We start from the raw sequence: 25,165 nt of genomic DNA, 5'->3' as shown, positions 1-25,165 counted from the left end.
TGGTGAACTCTGTCCCGTGGTGATGGCCTGAGTGCCCCCAGAAAGGGCTCTGAGTGCCACCTCTGGCACCCGTGCCATAGGTTCGCCACCACTGATCTAAAGGGTTAACACACTTCTTAAAGTTGATTTTTTTACACATTGAGGGGTGTAGTTTCTAAAATGGCATAATTTTTGAGGTTTTACTGCTATTTAGGCCTCTCAAAGTCAGTTAAAGCTGAGGAGGTGCCTCTAAATAAGCGTTTTGGCGATTTTCATAAAAAAATTGCACCCAAAATTCTGAACCTCCTAACAACATAGAAAAGAGAGAGGATGCATAAAACCCTATGACGATGTAAAGCAGACATTCTGGAAATGTTAGTTATAAAGTTACTTGGGTGCTACGACTATCTGCCTGAAAAGCAGAAAATTTGGAACTTTGAAAATGAATTTTTGCCAAATTTCAATTTTTTTCATAACTAAACACAAATCATCATCAAAATTTTTCTATTAAATTGAAGTACAATGTATGGAAGAGTGGAAGGTGAAAATCATAAGATGTCCAGTTTTCAGTTTGCAAAACGTAGGGACATAGAAAACATGCGCAACACCTCTGACAATGCATAGGCAAGCTGGTAGTTGCGAATAGTGCCCTCCTCAGGTCAGGAGTTGTTAGGGAGACTGATAACCTCTCTAGGAAGGTTGTAGAATCTAAGTATTGTGTAATTGCAGCTGTAAATACTGCCTGTCAAGGCAACAGTTCATGTCTATGTAATTATCCAATGATGTGTCTGTTATGCAAGCTGCCAGGTGATTGGAGAGGTGCCACCACCTGACCAGGGGGAGTATAAAAACCCCTCCTGGGTGGAAGCACATAGTTCAGTCAGAGCAGAGAGTCAGACGTCATGGTCTATGGTCAGTCAGGGGATAGTGATGGGAAGTACAGCTCTTCTTAGTGAGCTGGCTCATTAGGCTCTGCTCACTAAGAAGAGCTGGCTCTTCTGGCTCCCTATTAAATATATAATAGGGAACCGCGGGCCAGTCAATCATCCCACACCACTCCACTTTTAACCCGATTGTATTGGATTAAAGGGAGCGTGGTGAGCCGTTTAGGGGTGGGGTAAGCAAGCCAAAGGCTCACTGACAGGAGCCAGCTCCAGTTGTTCACGAACAAGAGCCGGCTCTTGAGTGAGCAGCACATCTTCAGTGCTGCCTCAGTAATTCATCTCAGGAACTTCTAGTGCCTCAGGCCTACTTCCTGGCATGCAGGGCAAGTCTGGAGACTTTAAGCCAAGAACTGCAGCTTCCACGACTTGGGCTCAATTCCACTTGAACCAGACCAGCCTGCATCTGCTATCAGGCTGCATGCACCTTTCCTGTGGACCAACTCTCCATGACCTTTCGAGCTTAAAGAACCTGCTGTTGTCTGCTGTTCAATAAAGAACTTAGTTTATTTGCACAACGTTGCCTCCGTCTGATCCCTGAATATGGCTGTTACCACCACAGGCTACCCCATCCATTAGCCAGGGACTCATCCTACACACACCTCAGGGGTTGCCTCAGGGAGAAACCATTGAATCAGCCTCTCCCTCCATATTTCTTGCACACACCACCTGTTGGAGACCTGCAATGCTGTAGACAGCCCTCTGGTCCTCATACCATGCACTGCGACATCAGCATGCCCTAGGCCACAACCGCCAGCCACTACAGTATTCTGGTCCCCGGCTGCCTCCAGGCCCCAAGAAAAGGCTAGGCCTAGGTGGGGGATGTTGCACATGTGAAAAGAGTGCCCTAGCAGATGGGTCCACCAGCACTCAGGTGGACATGTAAATTCCTTTATACATTACAGGCTACCTTTTTATTTAAAGTCGTAAAAATTTGTAACAACAGCTTTAATATTTAATAGTTGGGCGACCCCTTTACTATGAACACTCCGTACCAGACTTTTATAGAAAGGCCAGTCTATTATAAAGCACCTGAGTTATCCTTTCCCTACATTCTTTGGTTGCTACTTTCAAATCAAGCTTTTACAGGTACGAGTGCTTTCCTTATTTTGCTATGGAGACTAATGAATGAGCCAAACTTACAGGATGTTTTGCTGAAAGCCTGCCGCTTACTGTGCCGGTCTGATTCCAGATGGGGGACACACAGCCCTGGGATATAAGGCAAGAATAAATACTAACACATGAGAAATTAAAAACAATTCTCTAGCATCTAGCCTAGATAGTAGCTATGGCTCCTGCTGTTCCTTTGCTTTCCTATAAATGCAGGAATAAGGGACTATTTAAATGGTCGATTTCAGGCTGAGAAATGCTGTTCATTGTCGGCCGCATTTCATAAAGGCTTGTCTGTACTGATCTACAGCATCATAGTGACTTACACTGCGCTGGGGGGGGGGGGGGGGGGGACAAATGAGATCCCATTTTCCATATAGATCCCTGGGTTGGGGCCTGCACTGTAGCCATCACTTATTTAAACCATATTCCATTAATTTCAGCACAACATAAGCTGTTGAAAAGAAATCTATGTTTTACCCCATATCTGACATAAAATTACTAAAATCTATAACTGCATACCATATATAATTCTTAAAAGATATCTACCATACTTGTGTGTTCCCCCTCTGCCGGGATTCACTCTTCTTTTAGCTCCTAGGGGTGATGCCACACATGGCGTTTTTGGTCCGTTTTTAGCATTCATTTTCAGTCCGTTTAATAACGCGTCCGTTTTTGACCGTTAACCATGCATTTGGCTGCTTACAACCTGTTATCTATTAAGATAATTGGGAAAAACGGACAAAAACGCTCAAAATGCATGCATTTTTAAATGGTCTTAAAACACATGGTTAAATATGGAATAAAAACGCCATGTGTGGCATCAACCTTATGCGCTTTGCTCCTTTGCATAATTTTAAAAGCCTTAAAAGTGCATAAGGAGCTGAAATAACACATCCTACCAGAAGGGGGCAAACATCTGCATGTAAGTGTGCATGGTTTACAATACCTGATTCTGGTGGTAGATTTCCTTTAAATGAAAATAACCATACATGAAAAAGATGGACATATGAATACATTTTAGGATTGACGTTGGTGCTACCTTATTAATGTAGGATAAGAGCCCATCTACAAATGTTGACTTTATTTTTTGCATCTGTAAAAAAAAATTTATGATAAGATGACAGAGTGACAACCTGAACAGCCATCCTTTTACAAATACATGAGTAAAGACTTGAAAACAATGGCTAAACCAATATGTTGCGTTGTAGAATAAAAGACTTACTCTTATGCTATAAGTTAACCCTGGAGTGCTGCAACTTCCTCGGTATTTTATGTATATACAATTATATATATATACACAAAACAAGAAAAAAAACAGGCACTACCTGCATAATTTGACAATCAAACGTCCACGCATCCCAATAAACCGCATGATTCAAAAAGAAAAGAGAAAGTTGGATGCGAACACAGGACTAAACATGTAATATAAAGTTTATTTATATATCAAAAAACAACAATAGTGACTACAGGACAATAGAGTAAAAAGACTTAAAAATACACCTGAAGGGTGTGTACAGCTGCCAAGGGCAGAATTTGCCCTATAGTCCTGTGTTCACATCCAACTTTCTCTTCTCTTTTTGGATCATACAGTATATATATATATATATATACACACAAACAATAGGCAGCACGCCGTGGTAGCAGTCAAAATTCAAGGCTGAAGTTTATTCCATAACAGCTGTTATAGAATAAACTTCACCCTTGAATTTTGACTGCTACCACGGCGTGCTGCCTATTGTTTGGATATATTTAACTGGATCCTTTTGCCGCGGATCATACGGCTTTGCACTTCCATCCTCCAGTTTCTGTTGTGCTGCTTTGGACTTTTCTTGAAACTTTATATATATATATATATATATATATATATATATATATAGATATAGCTGTAGATATATATGTCCATCTATCTATCTATCTATCTATCTATCTATATCTCTCTATCCATCTCTCTATCTATCTCTCTATCTATAAATACCCCGTTTCCCCAAAACTAAGATGCTTCCTCAAAAATAAGACCTAGTACAATTTTGTCCAATCTTAGAAACATAAGGTGCATTCAGAAAGTAAGACCTAGAGGCAGTCATTACTACAGCACTACATAAGTACTGTATTAGTAGCTCATTTAGATGATTACTGCAAGAGGTTATGACATGGGTGAAGAATTCATGGGATAAAATCACAGGAGGAATTCATCATTACAATTTGTCTTTGACTTAGTTGTCTATGTTCAATTCCATTTTCGTTTTATCTGAATTCATCAAGTAAGTCTATGTATGTTGTTGTATTTGTTTGGGTTTTTTTTGTTTGTCTCATAATATTTTTTTTGGCATTTGTCAAAAAATGTTCTTTTTTTTTGGCGCACACGTCCCTTGATGTCTTGATAAATTTGGTGGTGGTTTTTCTCTTATATCTACCCCAGGGGGTGACTGGAGTCATTATGCACCAGAAACGCCTAAACGAAAACCGCAAGTCATGAAATCAGTTCAGTTTTCTGAAACCCAGTCTATGCAAATAATGAATTTGGAGTCTTATGTACCTTTGAAAGTTCATTTGTACCACAATTGAGCCAAAACAAACACAGACAAAAATGACAATTCCCCCCACTGACTGTTGCACTGCAAATGCGATACAAGCAACTTCCTGGACAAAAAGGGTTCATTGAAGGAAATGGAGTCAGCATGAAATTCAGAGTTTGGAGTTATGTGGATGTTAGAGAAGTTGTTGATGCACCGGAACTATGCACCGGAACTATGCACCGGAACTACGCACCGGAACGCCCCATTATGTGCAGAATTTTGTGTTGCGCCAGTTATAGTGCAGCTGCGACACAAAAGGGGCATATTAGTGACGTGTAACACAATTCTACAGCATAAACAAAGTGCACCAAAAAAAGTGTGCACACTTCCCAAGCAGTACAGGATTAATGAAGAATGCGGGACAGTTTTGATTAATCTGGTGCACCCTGCACTCTCCACAGGCGAACTGCACATAATTTTATAAATGTGGGCCATTGATGGAATCTAGGAAAACAGTTCTTAAATCTTCTGATGAGCATTTAAGGCTGCGGTCACATGTACCGCTAGGTGTCCGTTCATAACGCGACGCTAGCGCACAGGGAGCGGTCTTCGGCCCGAACGCACATGCATTTCCAGAGAAACGCATGCGATTGTCTTATGCCTTTCCCTGGAAACGCATGTGCGTTCGGGCCGAGGACCGCCCCCTTGTGCGCTAGCATCACGTTATGAACGGACGCCTAGCGGTACGTGTGACCACGGCCTAAGGGTGAAGACACACATGGCGTTTTTGGGCCGTTTTTACTAAGTGCGTTTTCAAATCGTTAAAAACGCATGCGTTTTTGTCCGTTTTTCATTGCGCAATTTCGGAAAAACTGACAAAAACGCATGCGTTTTTAAAAAACGGATGCGTTTTTTAACGCATGCGTTTTTAACGATCTGAAAACGCACTTAGTAAAAACGGACCAAAAACGCCCCAAAAACGCCACGTGTGTCTTCACCCTAAGGGTGAAGACACACGTGGCGTTTTTAGGCCGTTTTTAGTTAGTGCGTTTTCAGATCGTAAAAAACACATGCGTTTTTTGAAAACGCATGCGGTTTTTGACAGGTTCGACCAATTATCTTAATTCAAACTGGTCAAAAACGCATGCGTTTTTAACTATCTGAAAACGCACTAACTAAAAACGGCCCAAAAACGGCCTAAAAACGCCATGTGTGTCTTCACCCTAAGGGCGCGTTCACACGTTGCGTTTTGGTTGCGTTTTCATTGCGTTTGGAACGCATATACAACAGCTGATGTGAGGTAATTTGCCTAATTACATTACCGTTTACGTTTGTAAACGCAATGTTAACGCATGCGTTAACAAAACGCATGCGTTAACGCGTTGTTAACGCATGCGTTAACATCGCGTTTACGATGCGTTTTGTTAACGCATGCGTTAACAGTGATGAAATCAGGCAAATCACCTCTCCTCAGCTGTTGTATATGCGTTTCAAACGCAATGAAAACGCAGGTCAAAACGCAACGTGTGAACGCGCCCTCAGAGTGTTCTTGTTATTTCATTATATCATGCCTCAAGCATAAAAAATAACAGGAGAATAAATAATAATATATAAATCTTACTTGTCTGAATTGTAAAACTATTCCCGGCAATGGATGCAGGTCTTTCACTTGATTTAACTAAGACATGAATGGAATCTTTTTATTAAATGAATATACATTAGAAGAAGTAACAATGTTCTGACTAAACATAGGAATCGCTATTTGTATATCACTGATCTGCATAACACGTTCATTAAAATCACAAGAAGTAGTGGTAAATTTAAGTTTCTGATAAAGAAGATTTATAAAAGTGATGATTTTGAACTATCTAATGATGGTCCAATAGTTTAACCTGCCATAATTAAAAATGGTGGCAAAGATATTAGCTCTGATTTTAATGGCTTAAGTATAGAGTGAATCCAAATGTTGGTTAGTATAACTTAACAGTAGGCAGATCTTTTGATTTCTAAATTCCTAAATGCCCCTGCATAGACAAATCCTGTGGATGAAAACCAGTTCCTGGTCATGTGATGTCACACAGGTGCACGGTTCGTTACATCACAGAGAGTAATCAGAGCTATTTGATATAAGGAGCAGTGCACCTGTGTAACATCACATGACCAGGGACTTCAGGGGCCCATTAAGACTGCCTTGGACTGTATGAATATTATGGCCCCTACAAGTGTGGAATCACTTCCTACATATAGGACTAGAAGCTTCTTGGGGAATGGAGGATGTGTCCCTTCTATCTGCTTTCAATCTGCAGTTTCAGAACCTTTGGAGGACCTTCAAATGTCCTGAAATGGCTCTTGTGTACATGTATAATAGAGCAGGAACAGATGTGGGAGGATTTCCTCTCAGTAAAAAATTTGGTGGGTGATTTATGTTGCTATGATCCCATAGAAGGCTTGGACCCTGTGCTACCGGCCAAACCTTTTATATTATAATCCACTACGGAGGGACCTGTGTTTATCCACAAGAAGTAAACAATGGAGCTTCCTGTAGAATGACAGAAAGAAGAGATCTAGAAAACCATGAGGAATTGATACAGAAAGTATGTTGGATAACTGTATACATTTTCATTGCACAAACAATATCAGTTATTTGATGAATGTGGACAAAACTTTTAAAGGGAACCTACTACCACGATTCTACCTATAAAGGTAGAACGGGTGGTAGCTGGATGTATGGGACTTGAGGGCAGCTTTTTTTCCACGCCCCAGTAGCCGCTTTACAAAATTTACATATTAGGGCAATAAAGATTTCAAAAAGAGCGGGGGCGGATGAGGATTAGTTCTTGTCGTGGATCGTCGCTCCCCGATGACGTCACGGGGTGCGTCGATCCGTCGCCAATGGTAGCCTCGGGTGTTCCGAATACCCAAGGCTACTTCGTGTTAACCCATGCATTACAATGTGCTAATTGCACATTGTAATGAATGGGGAGTAAAATCCACATATACTGCCATACTGTAGTATGGCAGTATATGATAGGATGAATCAGACTACCTAGGGTTAGAGTCTGAAAAATAGTAAAAGTAAAAATAAAAAAAAGTTTTTAAAAAAAAATTATAGTAAAAAAACCTAAAAATTCAAATCACCCCCCTTTCCCTAGAACTGATATAAATATAAATAAACAGTAAAAATCATAAACACATTAGGTATCGCCGCGTCCGAAAATGCCCGATCTATCAAAATATAATAATGGTTTTTCACTGCGTTTAACCCTGTAACGGAAAATAGCATCCAAAGTCGAAAATGGCATTTTTTTGCCATTTTGAAAAATATAAAAAAATTTATAAAAAGTGATCAAAAGGTTGCACAGTCCCAAAAATTATAGCAATGAAAACGCCATCAAAATTCGCAAAAAAAAATGACACAACACACAGCTCCGTACACCAAAGTAAGAAAAAGTTATTAGCGCCAGAAGATGGCAAAATAAAAAAAAACTATTTTGTACAGGAGGTTTTCATTTTTTTAAATCTATGAAAACATTATAAAACCTATACAAATTTGGTATCCACGTGATCGTACCGACCCAAAGAATAAAGTAGACATGTCATTTGGGACGCAGAGTGAAAGCTGTAAAATCCAAGCCCACAAGAAAACGTCGCAAATGTGGTTTTTCACCATTTTCACTGCATTTGGAATTTTTTTCCCGCTTCCCAGTACACGCCATGGAATATTAAATATCGTCACTATGAAGTGCAATTTGTTACGCAGAAAATAAGCCATAACACAGCTCTTTATGTGGAAAAATAAAAAAGTTATAGATTTTTGAAGTTGGAGAGTGAAAAATGGAAGTGAAAAAACTAAAAAAGGCCAAGTCGTTAAGGGGTTAAGCACTGTGGTATCATTGTGCAAGCAAGGCACTGTAACACTGTGGAAAATGCTGGTTAAAAACGGCCACATCACATAAGTTGACATTACCGCAGGCTCAGCTGTAGATAAGTGATGTCCCAGGTTTGTCTGGGGAAGTTTACTTTTACACTTCAGGTGTAGCTGTAACTTTTCATAAAGTATCTAAAATATAGAGCAAAAACAACACATACACATATAACTTGCATTTTTTTTTTTTAAATGAGAAGAATATGGGAATTAGGGTACAATCGGACGGCCAGGTATTCACCCCGACTGGATCCCAGGCAAGTAAAGGGTCGGGAGGAGGAGGGGTGAGTGCTCCTCATTCCAATTCCTCCCTAAGGGTGATGTCACACGTGGCGTTTTGAACGCGTTTTTGGCCTGTTTTGAAGCAGTCCGTCAAAAACCGCATGCGTTAAAAAATGAATGCATTTTTGACAGGTTTGACCAATTATCTAAACTCAAACTGGTCAAAAATGGATGCGTTTTCAAAAAACACATGTGTTTTTCAAAAATGCATGCATTTTGACCGTTTTTGTCCGTTTTCCAATTATTCTCATTAGGAAAAAACTGTCTAAAACGGATGCATTTTCAAAAAATGCATGCATCTTTTAAGACTGCTTAAAAACGTTCCAAATAAGATAATTGGGAAAAACTGACAGAAACGGTCAAAAACAGATGCGTTTTCAAAAGATGCATGCCTTTTGTAGGGGAATGAAAACGCATGCTTAAAAATGGACTAAAAATGCCATGTGTGGCATTACCCTAAATGATGTTGCCTTTGGAACTGCTTTACATATCAGAACCTTTGTAAGGACACATCCGGGGGATTCTGATTGGTCCTTACACCATATGGCTCAGACGGTGTTCATACAGTGGGATACATCAACCAGAATGTGGGGGAAGAAGTGTACATTAATAGCAGCCGGTGATTGCTGATGTACACAGGGTTTCCCTAGTGATGTCACTGTCCTTATTCGCACTTGTGCTTAGACATGCATTAGTCATAATTATTTATACGTAAAGGGGAAGGCACTTACCGTCCTAAGTTCATTACTGCTTGTCAACCTGAACTTTTCTCCAGCAACAAGATGTGCCTCTTTTTCTAGACCTTTAATATGATCCTGTAATGCAGATATCATTACATAGTTAAGATGAGTACATAAATCTTCCTAGAAGTAGAAGATCATGACAAAAGAAAAATGCTATCTCTAGAATGTCATGAATGCACCCATGATCCTTGTTGCGGATCGTTGGTACACCCGTGTTCCCCGCGGTGCCGCTGACCCGCTCCCAGGATCGGACTCACCTCTCCAGGCTCCTGCTCCAGATCCAACTAGGCCGCACGCTTCCGCCCCCTAAGACTTAAAGGGCCAGCTTCTTCCTGATTGGAGCTCGTTATCCAGCTCGTCCTTATAATCCGGCACCTCCCTTCCTTCCTTGCCGGATCTTCAGCATCATTTCGTGCTAAGTGAAAGCCCTCCATTGTTCCTCTGTGTTCCAGCGTTACCAGTGTTCCTCCGTGTCCCTGCCATTCCTGTGACCTGCTGTGCCTTCCAGGCTTCCTGTCCTGCAAAATCTTCAGTCCGTGCCAGCATTACAAGTGTTCCTCTGTGTGCCAGTGTTATCAGTGTCCCTGTGTGTTTCCTGCTGTCATCTCAGGTTTGGACTGTTTCCTGCATTTCCTGCCGTACTGCCTTGGCTGCCACCACGGGCCTAGTCACGCTCGTGGAGCGAAATGGTGGCAAACCGCCGCAGCAAGACCATCCCGCTTTGCGACGGACTCTGGCTAACACCAAATGCCACTTAGACTCCGGTCCCAGGTTGCGGCTAGCTCCATCACCTCCCGCGGTGATCCAAAGGGTCCACAGACTCTTCCCAAAGATTCATCACCCAGTGCTCGTTGCACTTTTAACTTATGCCAACCCTTTTTGTCACCAAAGGCTCCGAGTGGCATTCATCCTAAGCCTCCTCTCCGGGAAGGCCATGGCCTGGGCTACTCCTCTGTGGGACAGAAACAACCCAGTTACGGCCTCCCATGCTACATTTCTGACGGAATTCCGCTTCAATTGTGAGGAACCCGCTCGAGCCTCCTCAGCTGAAATGGCGCTGCGGAACCTGTGCCAAGGAGACTCTTTGGTCGGCGAGTACGCTGTCAAGTTCTGCACCATAGCCTCCGAGCTCTCCTGGAATGATGCAGCCTTGTCGGCTATCTTCAAGCAAGAACTGTCCCCCCAGGTGAAAAATGCACTGGCTGTCTGTGATCTGCCGGAGTCTCATCACCCTGGCCACCCCGATAAACGTGCGGTTCACAGAATGTGATGGTGAATTGCGTCACGAGCACCCTCAAGTCTGGCTTGCACGTTGGCCACGCTTGGCCCGGGTTTTTCAAAAACCGCTCCAGCCGCACAGTCTGAAGAGGAGCCTATGCAAGCCGACTTGAGTTGAGTTGAGTTCATCTCACCGTTGAGGAGCATTCCAGACGTCTATGGGGAGGGACTTTGCTTCTACTGCGCTAGCCCCAAACACTCCATTGGGGCTTGTCCTGTCCGTTCTCCCACATCCAGCAAACCATTCGACTTCCCTAGGTGTTAATGCTGTGTCTCAATCACCGGTTTTAGAAAAAGATCTAGGTTTGTAGATTAAGGTCTAGACCTACAATACGTCAGTGTCTTAACTCGAATTGCATTTCTGCAAATAAAGGTCTTTAGACCAAACTTGAGAAAAAGAAGAGATATATTTGTAAAATTTAACTTTTAATTAGTTTTCATCCTAAAAACAGAACTACGTCTGTGTTGATCATTCATTAGAGGTATATGTGCAAAACCGAAAGATTAAAAATCTTTGTGATGGCAGTGGGTGTGAATATGTATACGTAATAACACCCTATAGGGAGAACACTCAAATGTGATAGCGAAGTGTGTGTTAGTGGTAGCTCTTTCCCTCTATCAGAGATGAAAAGGGCCTCTCTGGCTCCAATTGTGGATACTATTGTGCGACCAAGGTGTCGGTCACCTATATCAACAGAGGAGATCCACTATTTAGTGGTATATGTCACCTATCCTCTTTCAATTCGCAGGCATACTTGCTCACTTAATAGAAGTTTTTGAGAGTACCACATTCACAATCATCACACTCATATTTTACTATCTATATTGCTGAGTAGCTTGCTCTTTTTGATGCTGCTCTTATTATCCCTGGTGAGAACGGGAGGTAAAAATTTGATTTTTGCTTGTGCGTCTCCCTCGGTGCTCTACTAATCACTGTGTTGAACTAAAGTTATCCTATCAATATGTCGCTGCAGTCCGACATATAGGGATGGTAGCTGGTCCCACTGCCTATCATCACTATTAAAATATAAGCCACTCAATCAGCCCCCCCGACATGTTTCGCCATAGACTGGCGTCCTCAGGGGGTCAGGGCTGAAATGATGTGCTTGGCGTGTCCGTATCGCCTTATAATACCTTGGTATGATGACATCATGGGGGTGGGTGTGCGCTGTGTGACCCAATCAACTATCGAGAGGTCACCTTCACGCGTCAGCTGGTTGCTCAAACCGCTAAATTCCGTTGGTGATTGGTTGATGGAGGGGCTCGATACCGCGTCATCGCTCCGAGACTCGCTCTTCATTGGTTCATGTGTTTGTTTGTTATGCTGCCGTCATATGGGTCTCGTTGCTATGATCACGCGATAAGTTGATTTACTATGCGCATGCGCACTAGGAGGCGCATGCGCATTGGCTGTCAAGCCATAACTTCGTAATGTAGGTCTGGTTGCCATGGTGACGTGAACGCTTAGTTCCCTAGCGCAGGCGCGCCAACTTAGAAAAGTGATTCATAAGGACAATTGCATAGATTTCATATTCTTTGGTAAGTATGCATGTTATGTGAAACATGAATTGTACAGTTCAATTGTGGATCTATTGTAAATTGCGAGAAAATGACTTATGGGTCGGCATAATAGTCCGATAACTCGGAGCGGTGCTGAAAATGGCCTCAGTTGTAATGTCATACTTGAGATGATGGCGGTTACCAGCGTTGTATTGGTACATTATTGTTTTTGTTAGATGTCCGAAAAGGTAATAAGGACTGGTTTTTCGGAGGTGTGCACGTATTTCACCTCTTATTTGTGGTTATTGTGTGATGTTTTACTAGATTTTTTGGGGGGACATGAGTGATTACTTGCACTATTTTTACTTCAAAGATTTTTCAAATGAAGGGTGTGAAGGTAAATCCTTCATTTAATCCACTAGGGCTTAAGCTCTTCAACCGATTGCATTAGTCGGCGGTCCATGTTGCCCTTTCTAGGGCCCATTTTGAGAGTGTCTATCCCCCAAAAACGGAGATGTTCGGTATCTCCGTTATGTTTGAGACGGAGGTGTCTTGCTAGGGACGTATCCTTCCCTGTGCGGGTCGTGCTTAGATGCGAGGAGATTCGTCTTCTAAATTCTTGGGTTGTCTTCCCTACGTATAATTTGGGACAGCTACATTTCGCCACATAAATGACATTTGTGGTTTTACAGTTAATAAATTTTCTAATCTCATATGTTTTATTGTCCGCGGGATTTATAAAATTCTTTGTTTTGTAGATTTGTTTGCAAAATGTGCAAGTACCACAAGGAAAGGATCCCTTCAGGGAACTCTGTAACCAATCATTGCCTTTTGAGATTTTGTCAGGAAGGTGACTATGTACCAAGAGGTCTCTGAGGTTCTTTCCTCTACGATAGGTGATGGAGGGTCGAGGTGGCAAGACCGTTTTAAGATCTTCATCATTACTAAGAATGGGCCAGAGTGATCTTAATATATCCAACACTTCCTGTGAGTATGCATCATATGTACCGATGCATCTCGTCTGTTTCACCTCATTGTGCTTGATTTTAGTTAACAGGAGATCTTCTCTTTTTAGGGATTTTGCTCTGTGATAGGCTTTATGGAGTGTCTTCTTGGGGTAACCCCTTTCTCTAAACCTATTATAAAGATTAGAGCATTCATTTTCGAAATCAACCTCGGTGGAACAGTTTCGTCTTGCTCTGATATATTGGCCAACCGGTATTCCCCTTTTCAGGGGTTGTGGGTGCCAACTCTCCCAATTGAGAAGATTGTTTGTAGCAGTGTCTTTTCGATAGATTATTGTGTGAAGGTGCCCACTATGATCCTTGGTGATCGTGAGGTCCAGAAAATTGATCTTGTTTTGATCAATTTCTGAAGTAAATTTCATGAAAATGGTGTTCTGATTGAGTTTTTGGACAAATTCATGGAAAGTGGGGATGTCTCCCTCCCAGAGGACCAGCACGTCATCTATGTATCTACCCCAGAACAATACATATTTAGTAAAGGGGGCGAGTTCTTCCGTGAAGACGTGCTGGTCCTCCCACCATCCTAAGAAAAGGTTAGCGTAGGTGGGTGCGCAGGTGGTGCCCATGGCGGTGCCCTTCAACTGATGGTAAAGGACACCGCCAAAGAGAAAGTAGTTGTGTGTTAGTAAAAAGGTGAGAAGTGTGATTGTGAACTGATTGTGCTGGTGGTATTGTGTACCTTTAGTGTTAAGGAAAAATTGGACTGCTTTTACTCCTAGTTGATGTTGGATACTGCTATACAGTGTTTCAACATCTAAACTAGCTAGAAACGTCTGTGGAGTCACTGTAATGTCATGTAATTTAGAAATTACATCTTTGGTGTCTTTAAGAAAAGATGGTAAGGATACTACAAAGGGTTGTAGGATTTTGTCCACATAATTACTTATGCCTTGCGTGAGGTTATCGTTACCAGAGACGATTGGCCTCCCAGGGACTGGCTTGACCGCTTTATGGATTTTTGGGAGAGCATAAAAGGTAGCTACTGTTGGTTTGGGGTTCAGCATATATTTGTACTCGTCCAGAGTAATCAATTGATTCCCTTTAGCCTCATCGAGAATTAAAGTTAGTTCGGCTAGGTAAACTGGTGTCGGATCTTTCTGGAGAACCTCATAGGTGTCTCTATCATTGAGTATTTTTTTGGCCATCAGAATGTAGTCAGATCGATCCATCAGAACGGTGTTGCCACCCTTGTCCGATGGTTTAATTATTAATTGGTCAAGAGTCCTTAGTTCTTCCAAGGCTTTTTGTTCTTCCCTACTTAGGTTCATTGCTGTGTTCTTTTCAGATGTTTGTAAGTTTTCCAGCATCTGTGTGGCTGTATCCACAAAAGTTTGGATATTTGAGTATTGTGTAAATGACGGTGTGATTTTAGATTTAGGTCTTAGGTTGGTAAGTGGTGCTTGGATTGTTTCTGGGGTTCTTATGTTTTCGTCCTCTAACTGTTGGAGTGTGTTAAGTACTGTGATATCATTATTATTGCTCACATCCTGACTGTTGTCCGGTACAGCAAAATTTTTGTGGAGGGCTAGCTTACGGGCAAACAGGTTAATGTCCTTGATCCACAAGAACTTATCGAATGCTGGGATGGGTGTAAATGAAAGTCCTCTTCTCAGTAGGAGCAACTGCTCCTTAGATAGTGTGTGTGAGGACAGGTTGATGACTAATTTGTCTTTGTCATTCAGTTCAAAAATATCCGAACCTATATTCAACCCACATTGTATCCCCATTTTCCTCTTTCTTTGAGATTTTGTTGTGGTATCCCTCCCCCTAAAAAAGGGGTCCTGGGTGGTGCTATTGTGCTTTCCGCCACCACCATAGGGAACAAGGTTCCCGTGGTGGTGATGTTCGGCATAGTCTGTATAGGGTTCTCCATATTTGTCATGTGTGGACGTGATGGTGGTAGTGTTTGAACTTGTGCTGTAGTGGGTTTTGGAGTGGTTACATTTATTTGGGGAACAAATGTTGGTGAGGCCATAGATGGTTGTGATTGTGAGGAATAATTTTTGTAGGTTGAGTTGTTTCCTGAATCCCATCTTGTCGTTGGCCTGCCCTGTGGCGTTTTTTTTGGGTAGTGGTGGTTTCTACTCTTACCCTTCCGTTTGGTGCCCCCCCTTTGAGATGGTATTGAGGCTGTATCGTCAGTACCCGAAGTCTCGGTTTCAGATATTTCTGTATTTTGCCAAGAGAAATTGGTTTTGTTTGAAAACTTATTCTGTGTTCTCCGTAAATATATCTGTCCTGTCTCAAAATCGTTTCTGTCTCGTATGTACTTTCTGTGTTTCCTCTCCTTTATTTCATTCGTGAGAGTGTTGATATGAACTTGTAACTTGTCTTCATAATTTTTAAATTCTGTGTGTGTTCTAAACACTTGGATTTCTTTAATTTCTTTCTCCAGTTGCTCACTGGTTTTATGCAGGAAGCTTTTTTCGTACTCGCATAGATAACTTATAAGGCGCAAAGAGCTCTCTGTGAGGATCTGTTGCCAACCTTTGATGAAGTTGGCATCCTCTTGGTGTGCATTAGGGAGAAGGTTGATACGTAGCCCCCTGTAGACTAGTTTTTGCTGTAGGTACGTTTCTAAACTTAATATCTCCCAGTTAGAGCGTACATATTGTTTGTACGTTTTGGTAAGATCTTTAAAGGCTGTTTGGATGTTGGATTGGCTAAGTGGGAGTGATTCTCTTGAGAATACATGTGAGGCCCCTGTCGAGATGTAATCAAATTCCACCTTTTGCGACAGAAAACTTGCCATTAGGAGATGGTTGGTAAAATAGTGCTATAAATGCAGTGTTCCCTTCTAAATCTTTTCTTAGGGGTGGTCACCCCTTAAAGTAACGTCAATCACCGGTTTTAGAAAAAGATCTAGGTTTGTAGATTAAGGTCTAGACCTACAATACGTCAGTGTCTTAACTCGAATTGCATTTCTGCAAATAAAGGTCTTTAGACCAAACTTGAGAAAAAGAAGAGATATATTTGTAAAATTTAACTTTTAATTAGTTTTCATCCTAAAAACAGAACTACGTCTGTGTTGATCATTCATTAGAGGTATATGTGCAAAACCGAAAGATTAAAAATCTTTGTGATGGCAGTGGGTGTGAATATGTATACGTAATAACACCCTATAGGGAGAACACTCAAATGTGATAGCGAAGTGTGTGTTAGTGGTAGCTCTTTCCCTCTATCAGAGATGAAAAGGGCCTCTCTGGCTCCAATTGTGGATACTATTGTGCGACCAAGGTGTCGGTCACCTATATCAACAGAGGAGATCCACTATTTAGTGGTATATGTCACCTATCCTCTTTCAATTCGCAGGCATACTTGCTCACTTAATAGAAGTTTTTGAGAGTACCACATTCACAATCATCACACTCATATTTTACTATCTATATTGCTGAGTAGCTTGCTCTTTTTGATGCTGCTCTTATTATCCCTGGTGAGAACGGGAGGTAAAAATTTGATTTTTGCTTGTGCGTCTCCCTCGGTGCTCTACTAATCACTGTGTTGAACTAAAGTTATCCTATCAATATGTCGCTGCAGTCCGACATATAGGGATGGTAGCTGGTCCCACTGCCTATCATCACTATTAAAATATAAGCCACTCAATCAGCCCCCCCGACATGTTTCGCCATAGACTGGCGTCCTCAGGGGGTCAGGGCTGAAATGATGTGCTTGGCGTGTCCGTATCGCCTTATAATACCTTGGTATGATGACATCATGGGGGTGGGTGTGCGCTGTGTGACCCAATCAACTATCGAGAGGTCACCTTCACGCGTCAGCTGGTTGCTCAAACCGCTAAATTCCGTTGGTGATTGGTTGATGGAGGGGCTCGATACCGCGTCATCGCTCCGAGACTCGCTCTTCATTGGTTCATGTGTTTGTTTGTTATGCTGCCGTCATATGGGTCTCGTTGCTATGATCACGCGATAAGTTGATTTACTATGCGCATGCGCACTAGGAGGCGCATGCGCATTGGCTGTCAAGCCATAACTTCGTAATGTAGGTCTGGTTGCCATGGTGACGTGAACGCTTAGTTCCCTAGCGCAGGCGCGCCAACTTAGAAAAGTGATTCATAAGGACAATTGCATAGATTTCATATTCTTTGGTAAGTATGCATGTTATGTGAAACATGAATTGTACAGTTCAATTGTGGATCTATTGTAAATTGCGAGAAAATGACTTATGGGTCGGCATAATAGTCCGATAACTCGGAGCGGTGCTGAAAATGGCCTCAGTTGTAATGTCATACTTGAGATGATGGCGGTTACCAGCGTTGTATTGGTACATTATTGTTTTTGTTAGATGTCCGAAAAGGTAATAAGGACTGGTTTTTCGGAGGTGTGCACGTATTTCACCTCTTATTTGTGGTTATTGTGTGATGTTTTACTAGATTTTTTGGGGGGACATGAGTGATTACTTGCACTATTTTTACTTCAAAGATTTTTCAAATGAAGGGTGTGAAGGTAAATCCTTCATTTAATCCACTAGGGCTTAAGCTCTTCAACCGATTGCATTAGTCGGCGGTCCATGTTGCCCTTTCTAGGGCCCATTTTGAGAGTGTCTATCCCCCAAAAACGGAGATGTTCGGTATCTCCGTTATGTTTGAGACGGAGGTGTCTTGCTAGGGACGTATCCTTCCCTGTGCGGGTCGTGCTTAGATGCGAGGAGATTCGTCTTCTAAATTCTTGGGTTGTCTTCCCTACGTATAATTTGGGACAGCTACATTTCGCCACATAAATGACATTTGTGGTTTTACAGTTAATAAATTTTCTAATCTCATATGTTTTATTGTCCGCGGGATTTATAAAATTCTTTGTTTTGTAGATTTGTTTGCAAAATGTGCAAGTACCACAAGGAAAGGATCCCTTCAGGGAACTCTGTAACCAATCATTGCCTTTTGAGATTTTGTCAGGAAGGTGACTATGTACCAAGAGGTCTCTGAGGTTCTTTCCTCTACGATAGGTGATGGAGGGTCGAGGTGGCAAGACCGTTTTAAGATCTTCATCATTACTAAGAATGGGCCAGAGTGATCTTAATATATCCAACATGCATCTCGTCTGTTTCACCTCATTGTGCTTGATTTTAGTTAACAGGAGATCTTCTCTTTTTAGGGATTTTGCTCTGTGATAGGCTTTATGGAGTGTCTTCTTGGGGTAACCCCTTTCTCTAAACCTATTATAAAGATTAGAGCATTCATTTTCGAAATCAACCTCGGTGGAACAGTTTCGTCTTGCTCTGATATATTGGCCAACCGGTATTCCCCTTTTCAGGGGTTGTGGGTGCCAACTCTCCCAATTGAGAAGATTGTTTGTAGCAGTGTCTTTTCGATAGATTATTGTGTGAAGGTGCCCACTATGATCCTTGGTGATCGTGAGGTCCAGAAAATTGATCTTGTTTTGATCAATTTCTGAAGTAAATTTCATGAAAATGGTGTTCTGATTGAGTTTTTGGACAAATTCATGGAAAGTGGGGATGTCTCCCTCCCAGAGGACCAGCACGTCATCTATGTATCTACCCCAGAACAATACATATTTAGTAAAGGGGGCGAGTTCTTCCGTGAAGACGTGCTGGTCCTCCCACCATCCTAAGAAAAGGTTAGCGTAGGTGGGTGCGCAGGTGGTGCCCATGGCGGTGCCCTTCAACTGATGGTAAAGGACACCGCCAAAGAGAAAGTAGTTGTGTGTTAGTAAAAAGGTGAGAAGTGTGATTGTGAACTGATTGTGCTGGTGGTATTGTGTACCTTTAGTGTTAAGGAAAAATTGGACTGCTTTTACTCCTAGTTGATGTTGGATACTGCTATACAGTGTTTCAACATCTAAACTAGCTAGAAACGTCTGTGGAGTCACTGTAATGTCATGTAATTTAGAAATTACATCTTTGGTGTCTTTAAGAAAAGATGGTAAGGATACTACAAAGGGTTGTAGGATTTTGTCCACATAATTACTTATGCCTTGCGTGAGGTTATCGTTACCAGAGACGATTGGCCTCCCAGGGACTGGCTTGACCGCTTTATGGATTTTTGGGAGAGCATAAAAGGTAGCTACTGTTGGTTTGGGGTTCAGCATATATTTGTACTCGTCCAGAGTAATCAATTGATTCCCTTTAGCCTCATCGAGAATTAAAGTTAGTTCGGCTAGGTAAACTGGTGTCGGATCTTTCTGGAGAACCTCATAGGTGTCTCTATCATTGAGTATTTTTTTGGCCATCAGAATGTAGTCAGATCGATCCATCAGAACGGTGTTGCCACCCTTGTCCGATGGTTTAATTATTAATTGGTCAAGAGTCCTTAGTTCTTCCAAGGCTTTTTGTTCTTCCCTACTTAGGTTCATTGCTGTGTTCTTTTCAGATGTTTGTAAGTTTTCCAGCATCTGTGTGGCTGTATCCACAAAAGTTTGGATATTTGAGTATTGTGTAAATGACGGTGTGATTTTAGATTTAGGTCTTAGGTTGGTAAGTGGTGCTTGGATTGTTTCTGGGGTTCTTATGTTTTCGTCCTCTAACTGTTGGAGTGTGTTAAGTACTGTGATATCATTATTATTGCTCACATCCTGACTGTTGTCCGGTACAGCAAAATTTTTGTGGAGGGCTAGCTTACGGGCAAACAGGTTAATGTCCTTGATCCACAAGAACTTATCGAATGCTGGGATGGGTGTAAATGAAAGTCCTCTTCTCAGTAGGAGCAACTGCTCCTTAGATAGTGTGTGTGAGGACAGGTTGATGACTAATTTGTCTTTGTCATTCAGTTCAAAAATATCCGAACCTATATTCAACCCACATTGTATCCCCATTTTCCTCTTTCTTTGAGATTTTGTTGTGGTATCCCTCCCCCTAAAAAAGGGGTCCTGGGTGGTGCTATTGTGCTTTCCGCCACCACCATAGGGAACAAGGTTCCCGTGGTGGTGATGTTCGGCATAGTCTGTATAGGGTTCTCCATATTTGTCATGTGTGGACGTGATGGTGGTAGTGTTTGAACTTGTGCTGTAGTGGGTTTTGGAGTGGTTACATTTATTTGGGGAACAAATGTTGGTGAGGCCATAGATGGTTGTGATTGTGAGGAATAATTTTTGTAGGTTGAGTTGTTTCCTGAATCCCATCTTGTCGTTGGCCTGCCCTGTGGCGTTTTTTTTGGGTAGTGGTGGTTTCTACTCTTACCCTTCCGTTTGGTGCCCCCCCTTTGAGATGGTATTGAGGCTGTATCGTCAGTACCCGAAGTCTCGGTTTCAGATATTTCTGTATTTTGCCAAGAGAAATTGGTTTTGTTTGAAAACTTATTCTGTGTTCTCCGTAAATATATCTGTCCTGTCTCAAAATCGTTTCTGTCTCGTATGTACTTTCTGTGTTTCCTCTCCTTTATTTCATTCGTGAGAGTGTTGATATGAACTTGTAACTTGTCTTCATAATTTTTAAATTCTGTGTGTGTTCTAAACACTTGGATTTCTTTAATTTCTTTCTCCAGTTGCTCACTGGTTTTATGCAGGAAGCTTTTTTCGTACTCGCATAGATAACTTATAAGGCGCAAAGAGCTCTCTGTGAGGATCTGTTGCCAACCTTTGATGAAGTTGGCATCCTCTTGGTGTGCATTAGGGAGAAGGTTGATACGTAGCCCCCTGTAGACTAGTTTTTGCTGTAGGTACGTTTCTAAACTTAATATCTCCCAGTTAGAGCGTACATATTGTTTGTACGTTTTGGTAAGATCTTTAAAGGCTGTTTGGATGTTGGATTGGCTAAGTGGGAGTGATTCTCTTGAGAATACATGTGAGGCCCCTGTCGAGATGTAATCAAATTCCACCTTTTGCGACAGAAAACTTGCCATTAGGAGATGGTTGGTAAAATAGTGCTATAAATGCAGTGTTCCCTTCTAAATCTTTTCTTAGGGGTGGTCACCCCTTAAAGTAACGTCAATCACCGGTTTTAGAAAAAGATCTAGGTTTGTAGATTAAGGTCTAGACCTACAATACGTCAGTGTCTTAACTCGAATTGCATTTCTGCAAATAAAGGTCTTTAGACCAAACTTGAGAAAAAGAAGAGATATATTTGTAAAATTTAACTTTTAATTAGTTTTCATCCTAAAAACAGAACTACGTCTGTGTTGATCATTCATTAGAGGTATATGTGCAAAACCGAAAGATTAAAAATCTTTGTGATGGCAGTGGGTGTGAATATGTATACGTAATAACACCCTATAGGGAGAACACTCAAATGTGATAGCGAAGTGTGTGTTAGTGGTAGCTCTTTCCCTCTATCAGAGATGAAAAGGGCCTCTCTGGCTCCAATTGTGGATACTATTGTGCGACCAAGGTGTCGGTCACCTATATCAACAGAGGAGATCCACTATTTAGTGGTATATGTCACCTATCCTCTTTCAATTCGCAGGCATACTTGCTCACTTAATAGAAGTTTTTGAGAGTACCACATTCACAATCATCACACTCATATTTTACTATCTATATTGCTGAGTAGCTTGCTCTTTTTGATGCTGCTCTTATTATCCCTGGTGAGAACGGGAGGTAAAAATTTGATTTTTGCTTGTGCGTCTCCCTCGGTGCTCTACTAATCACTGTGTTGAACTAAAGTTATCCTATCAATATGTCGCTGCAGTCCGACATATAGGGATGGTAGCTGGTCCCACTGCCTATCATCACTATTAAAATATAAGCCACTCAATCAGCCCCCCCGACATGTTTCGCCATAGACTGGCGTCCTCAGGGGGTCAGGGCTGAAATGATGTGCTTGGCGTGTCCGTATCGCCTTATAATACCTTGGTATGATGACATCATGGGGGTGGGTGTGCGCTGTGTGACCCAATCAACTATCGAGAGGTCACCTTCACGCGTCAGCTGGTTGCTCAAACCGCTAAATTCCGTTGGTGATTGGTTGATGGAGGGGCTCGATACCGCGTCATCGCTCCGAGACTCGCTCTTCATTGGTTCATGTGTTTGTTTGTTATGCTGCCGTCATATGGGTCTCGTTGCTATGATCACGCGATAAGTTGATTTACTATGCGCATGCGCACTAGGAGGCGCATGCGCATTGGCTGTCAAGCCATAACTTCGTAATGTAGGTCTGGTTGCCATGGTGACGTGAACGCTTAGTTCCCTAGCGCAGGCGCGCCAACTTAGAAAAGTGATTCATAAGGACAATTGCATAGATTTCATATTCTTTGGTAAGTATGCATGTTATGTGAAACATGAATTGTACAGTTCAATTGTGGATCTATTGTAAATTGCGAGAAAATGACTTATGGGTCGGCATAATAGTCCGATAACTCGGAGCGGTGCTGAAAATGGCCTCAGTTGTAATGTCATACTTGAGATGATGGCGGTTACCAGCGTTGTATTGGTACATTATTGTTTTTGTTAGATGTCCGAAAAGGTAATAAGGACTGGTTTTTCGGAGGTGTGCACGTATTTCACCTCTTATTTGTGGTTATTGTGTGATGTTTTACTAGATTTTTTGGGGGGACATGAGTGATTACTTGCACTATTTTTACTTCAAAGATTTTTCAAATGAAGGGTGTGAAGGTAAATCCTTCATTTAATCCACTAGGGCTTAAGCTCTTCAACCGATTGCATTAGTCGGCGGTCCATGTTGCCCTTTCTAGGGCCCATTTTGAGAGTGTCTATCCCCCAAAAACGGAGATGTTCGGTATCTCCGTTATGTTTGAGACGGAGGTGTCTTGCTAGGGACGTATCCTTCCCTGTGCGGGTCGTGCTTAGATGCGAGGAGATTCGTCTTCTAAATTCTTGGGTTGTCTTCCCTACGTATAATTTGGGACAGCTACATTTCGCCACATAAATGACATTTGTGGTTTTACAGTTAATAAATTTTCTAATCTCATATGTTTTATTGTCCGCGGGATTTATAAAATTCTTTGTTTTGTAGATTTGTTTGCAAAATGTGCAAGTACCACAAGGAAAGGATCCCTTCAGGGAACTCTGTAACCAATCATTGCCTTTTGAGATTTTGTCAGGAAGGTGACTATGTACCAAGAGGTCTCTGAGGTTCTTTCCTCTACGATAGGTGATGGAGGGTCGAGGTGGCAAGACCGTTTTAAGATCTTCATCATTACTAAGAATGGGCCAGAGTGATCTTAATATATCCAACACTTCCTGTGAGTATGCATCATATGTACCGATGCATCTCGTCTGTTTCACCTCATTGTGCTTGATTTTAGTTAACAGGAGATCTTCTCTTTTTAGGGATTTTGCTCTGTGATAGGCTTTATGGAGTGTCTTCTTGGGGTAACCCCTTTCTCTAAACCTATTATAAAGATTAGAGCATTCATTTTCGAAATCAACCTCGGTGGAACAGTTTCGTCTTGCTCTGATATATTGGCCAACCGGTATTCCCCTTTTCAGGGGTTGTGGGTGCCAACTCTCCCAATTGAGAAGATTGTTTGTAGCAGTGTCTTTTCGATAGATTATTGTGTGAAGGTGCCCACTATGATCCTTGGTGATCGTGAGGTCCAGAAAATTGATCTTGTTTTGATCAATTTCTGAAGTAAATTTCATGAAAATGGTGTTCTGATTGAGTTTTTGGACAAATTCATGGAAAGTGGGGATGTCTCCCTCCCAGAGGACCAGCACGTCATCTATGTATCTACCCCAGAACAATACATATTTAGTAAAGGGGGCGAGTTCTTCCGTGAAGACGTGCTGGTCCTCCCACCATCCTAAGAAAAGGTTAGCGTAGGTGGGTGCGCAGGTGGTGCCCATGGCGGTGCCCTTCAACTGATGGTAAAGGACACCGCCAAAGAGAAAGTAGTTGTGTGTTAGTAAAAAGGTGAGAAGTGTGATTGTGAACTGATTGTGCTGGTGGTATTGTGTACCTTTAGTGTTAAGGAAAAATTGGACTGCTTTTACTCCTAGTTGATGTTGGATACTGCTATACAGTGTTTCAACATCTAAACTAGCTAGAAACGTCTGTGGAGTCACTGTAATGTCATGTAATTTAGAAATTACATCTTTGGTGTCTTTAAGAAAAGATGGTAAGGATACTACAAAGGGTTGTAGGATTTTGTCCACATAATTACTTATGCCTTGCGTGAGGTTATCGTTACCAGAGACGATTGGCCTCCCAGGGACTGGCTTGACCGCTTTATGGATTTTTGGGAGAGCATAAAAGGTAGCTACTGTTGGTTTGGGGTTCAGCATATATTTGTACTCGTCCAGAGTAATCAATTGATTCCCTTTAGCCTCATCGAGAATTAAAGTTAGTTCGGCTAGGTAAACTGGTGTCGGATCTTTCTGGAGAACCTCATAGGTGTCTCTATCATTGAGTATTTTTTTGGCCATCAGAATGTAGTCAGATCGATCCATCAGAACGGTGTTGCCACCCTTGTCCGATGGTTTAATTATTAATTGGTCAAGAGTCCTTAGTTCTTCCAAGGCTTTTTGTTCTTCCCTACTTAGGTTCATTGCTGTGTTCTTTTCAGATGTTTGTAAGTTTTCCAGCATCTGTGTGGCTGTATCCACAAAAGTTTGGATATTTGAGTATTGTGTAAATGACGGTGTGATTTTAGATTTAGGTCTTAGGTTGGTAAGTGGTGCTTGGATTGTTTCTGGGGTTCTTATGTTTTCGTCCTCTAACTGTTGGAGTGTGTTAAGTACTGTGATATCATTATTATTGCTCACATCCTGACTGTTGTCCGGTACAGCAAAATTTTTGTGGAGGGCTAGCTTACGGGCAAACAGGTTAATGTCCTTGATCCACAAGAACTTATCGAATGCTGGGATGGGTGTAAATGAAAGTCCTCTTCTCAGTAGGAGCAACTGCTCCTTAGATAGTGTGTGTGAGGACAGGTTGATGACTAATTTGTCTTTGTCATTCAGTTCAAAAATATCCGAACCTATATTCAACCCACATT

At 41.8% G+C, this 25,165-nt stretch overlaps 1 protein-coding gene across 6 annotated transcripts in view; it reads right to left on the bottom strand.

The window, feature by feature from the left end:
• The window catches only part of POLN (DNA polymerase nu), a 90,643-nt gene that overhangs the window by 49,252 nt on the left and 16,226 nt on the right, over positions 1–25,165 (bottom strand). For 5 of the 6 annotated variants that reach the window (XR_011849918.1, XM_072126204.1, XM_072126205.1 and 2 more), the window contains exons 8-12: positions 9,488–9,571; positions 8,517–8,609; positions 6,171–6,227; positions 3,073–3,126; positions 2,064–2,129 (exon numbers count right to left, since the gene is read on the bottom strand). Coding sequence is in view for 5 of the 6 variants with exons in the window: in XM_072126204.1 (XP_071982305.1) it covers positions 2,064–2,129; positions 3,073–3,126; positions 6,171–6,227; positions 8,517–8,609; positions 9,488–9,571 (354 nt within the window). In the remaining variant the exon portion in view is untranslated. The remainder of the gene's footprint in view (positions 1–2,063; positions 2,130–3,072; positions 3,127–6,170; positions 6,228–8,516; positions 8,610–9,487; positions 9,572–25,165) is intronic. The other variant, XM_072126206.1, reaches the window with a different exon arrangement.

The sequence above is a fragment of the Engystomops pustulosus genome, chromosome 1 (genome assembly GCF_040894005.1).
Source record: "Engystomops pustulosus chromosome 1, aEngPut4.maternal, whole genome shotgun sequence".
In the NCBI taxonomy this organism is placed as follows: Eukaryota; Metazoa; Chordata; class Amphibia; order Anura; family Leptodactylidae; genus Engystomops; species Engystomops pustulosus.
The sequence above is the reverse complement of the archived record's forward strand: the minus strand, read 5'-3'. Positions and strand labels throughout refer to the sequence as shown.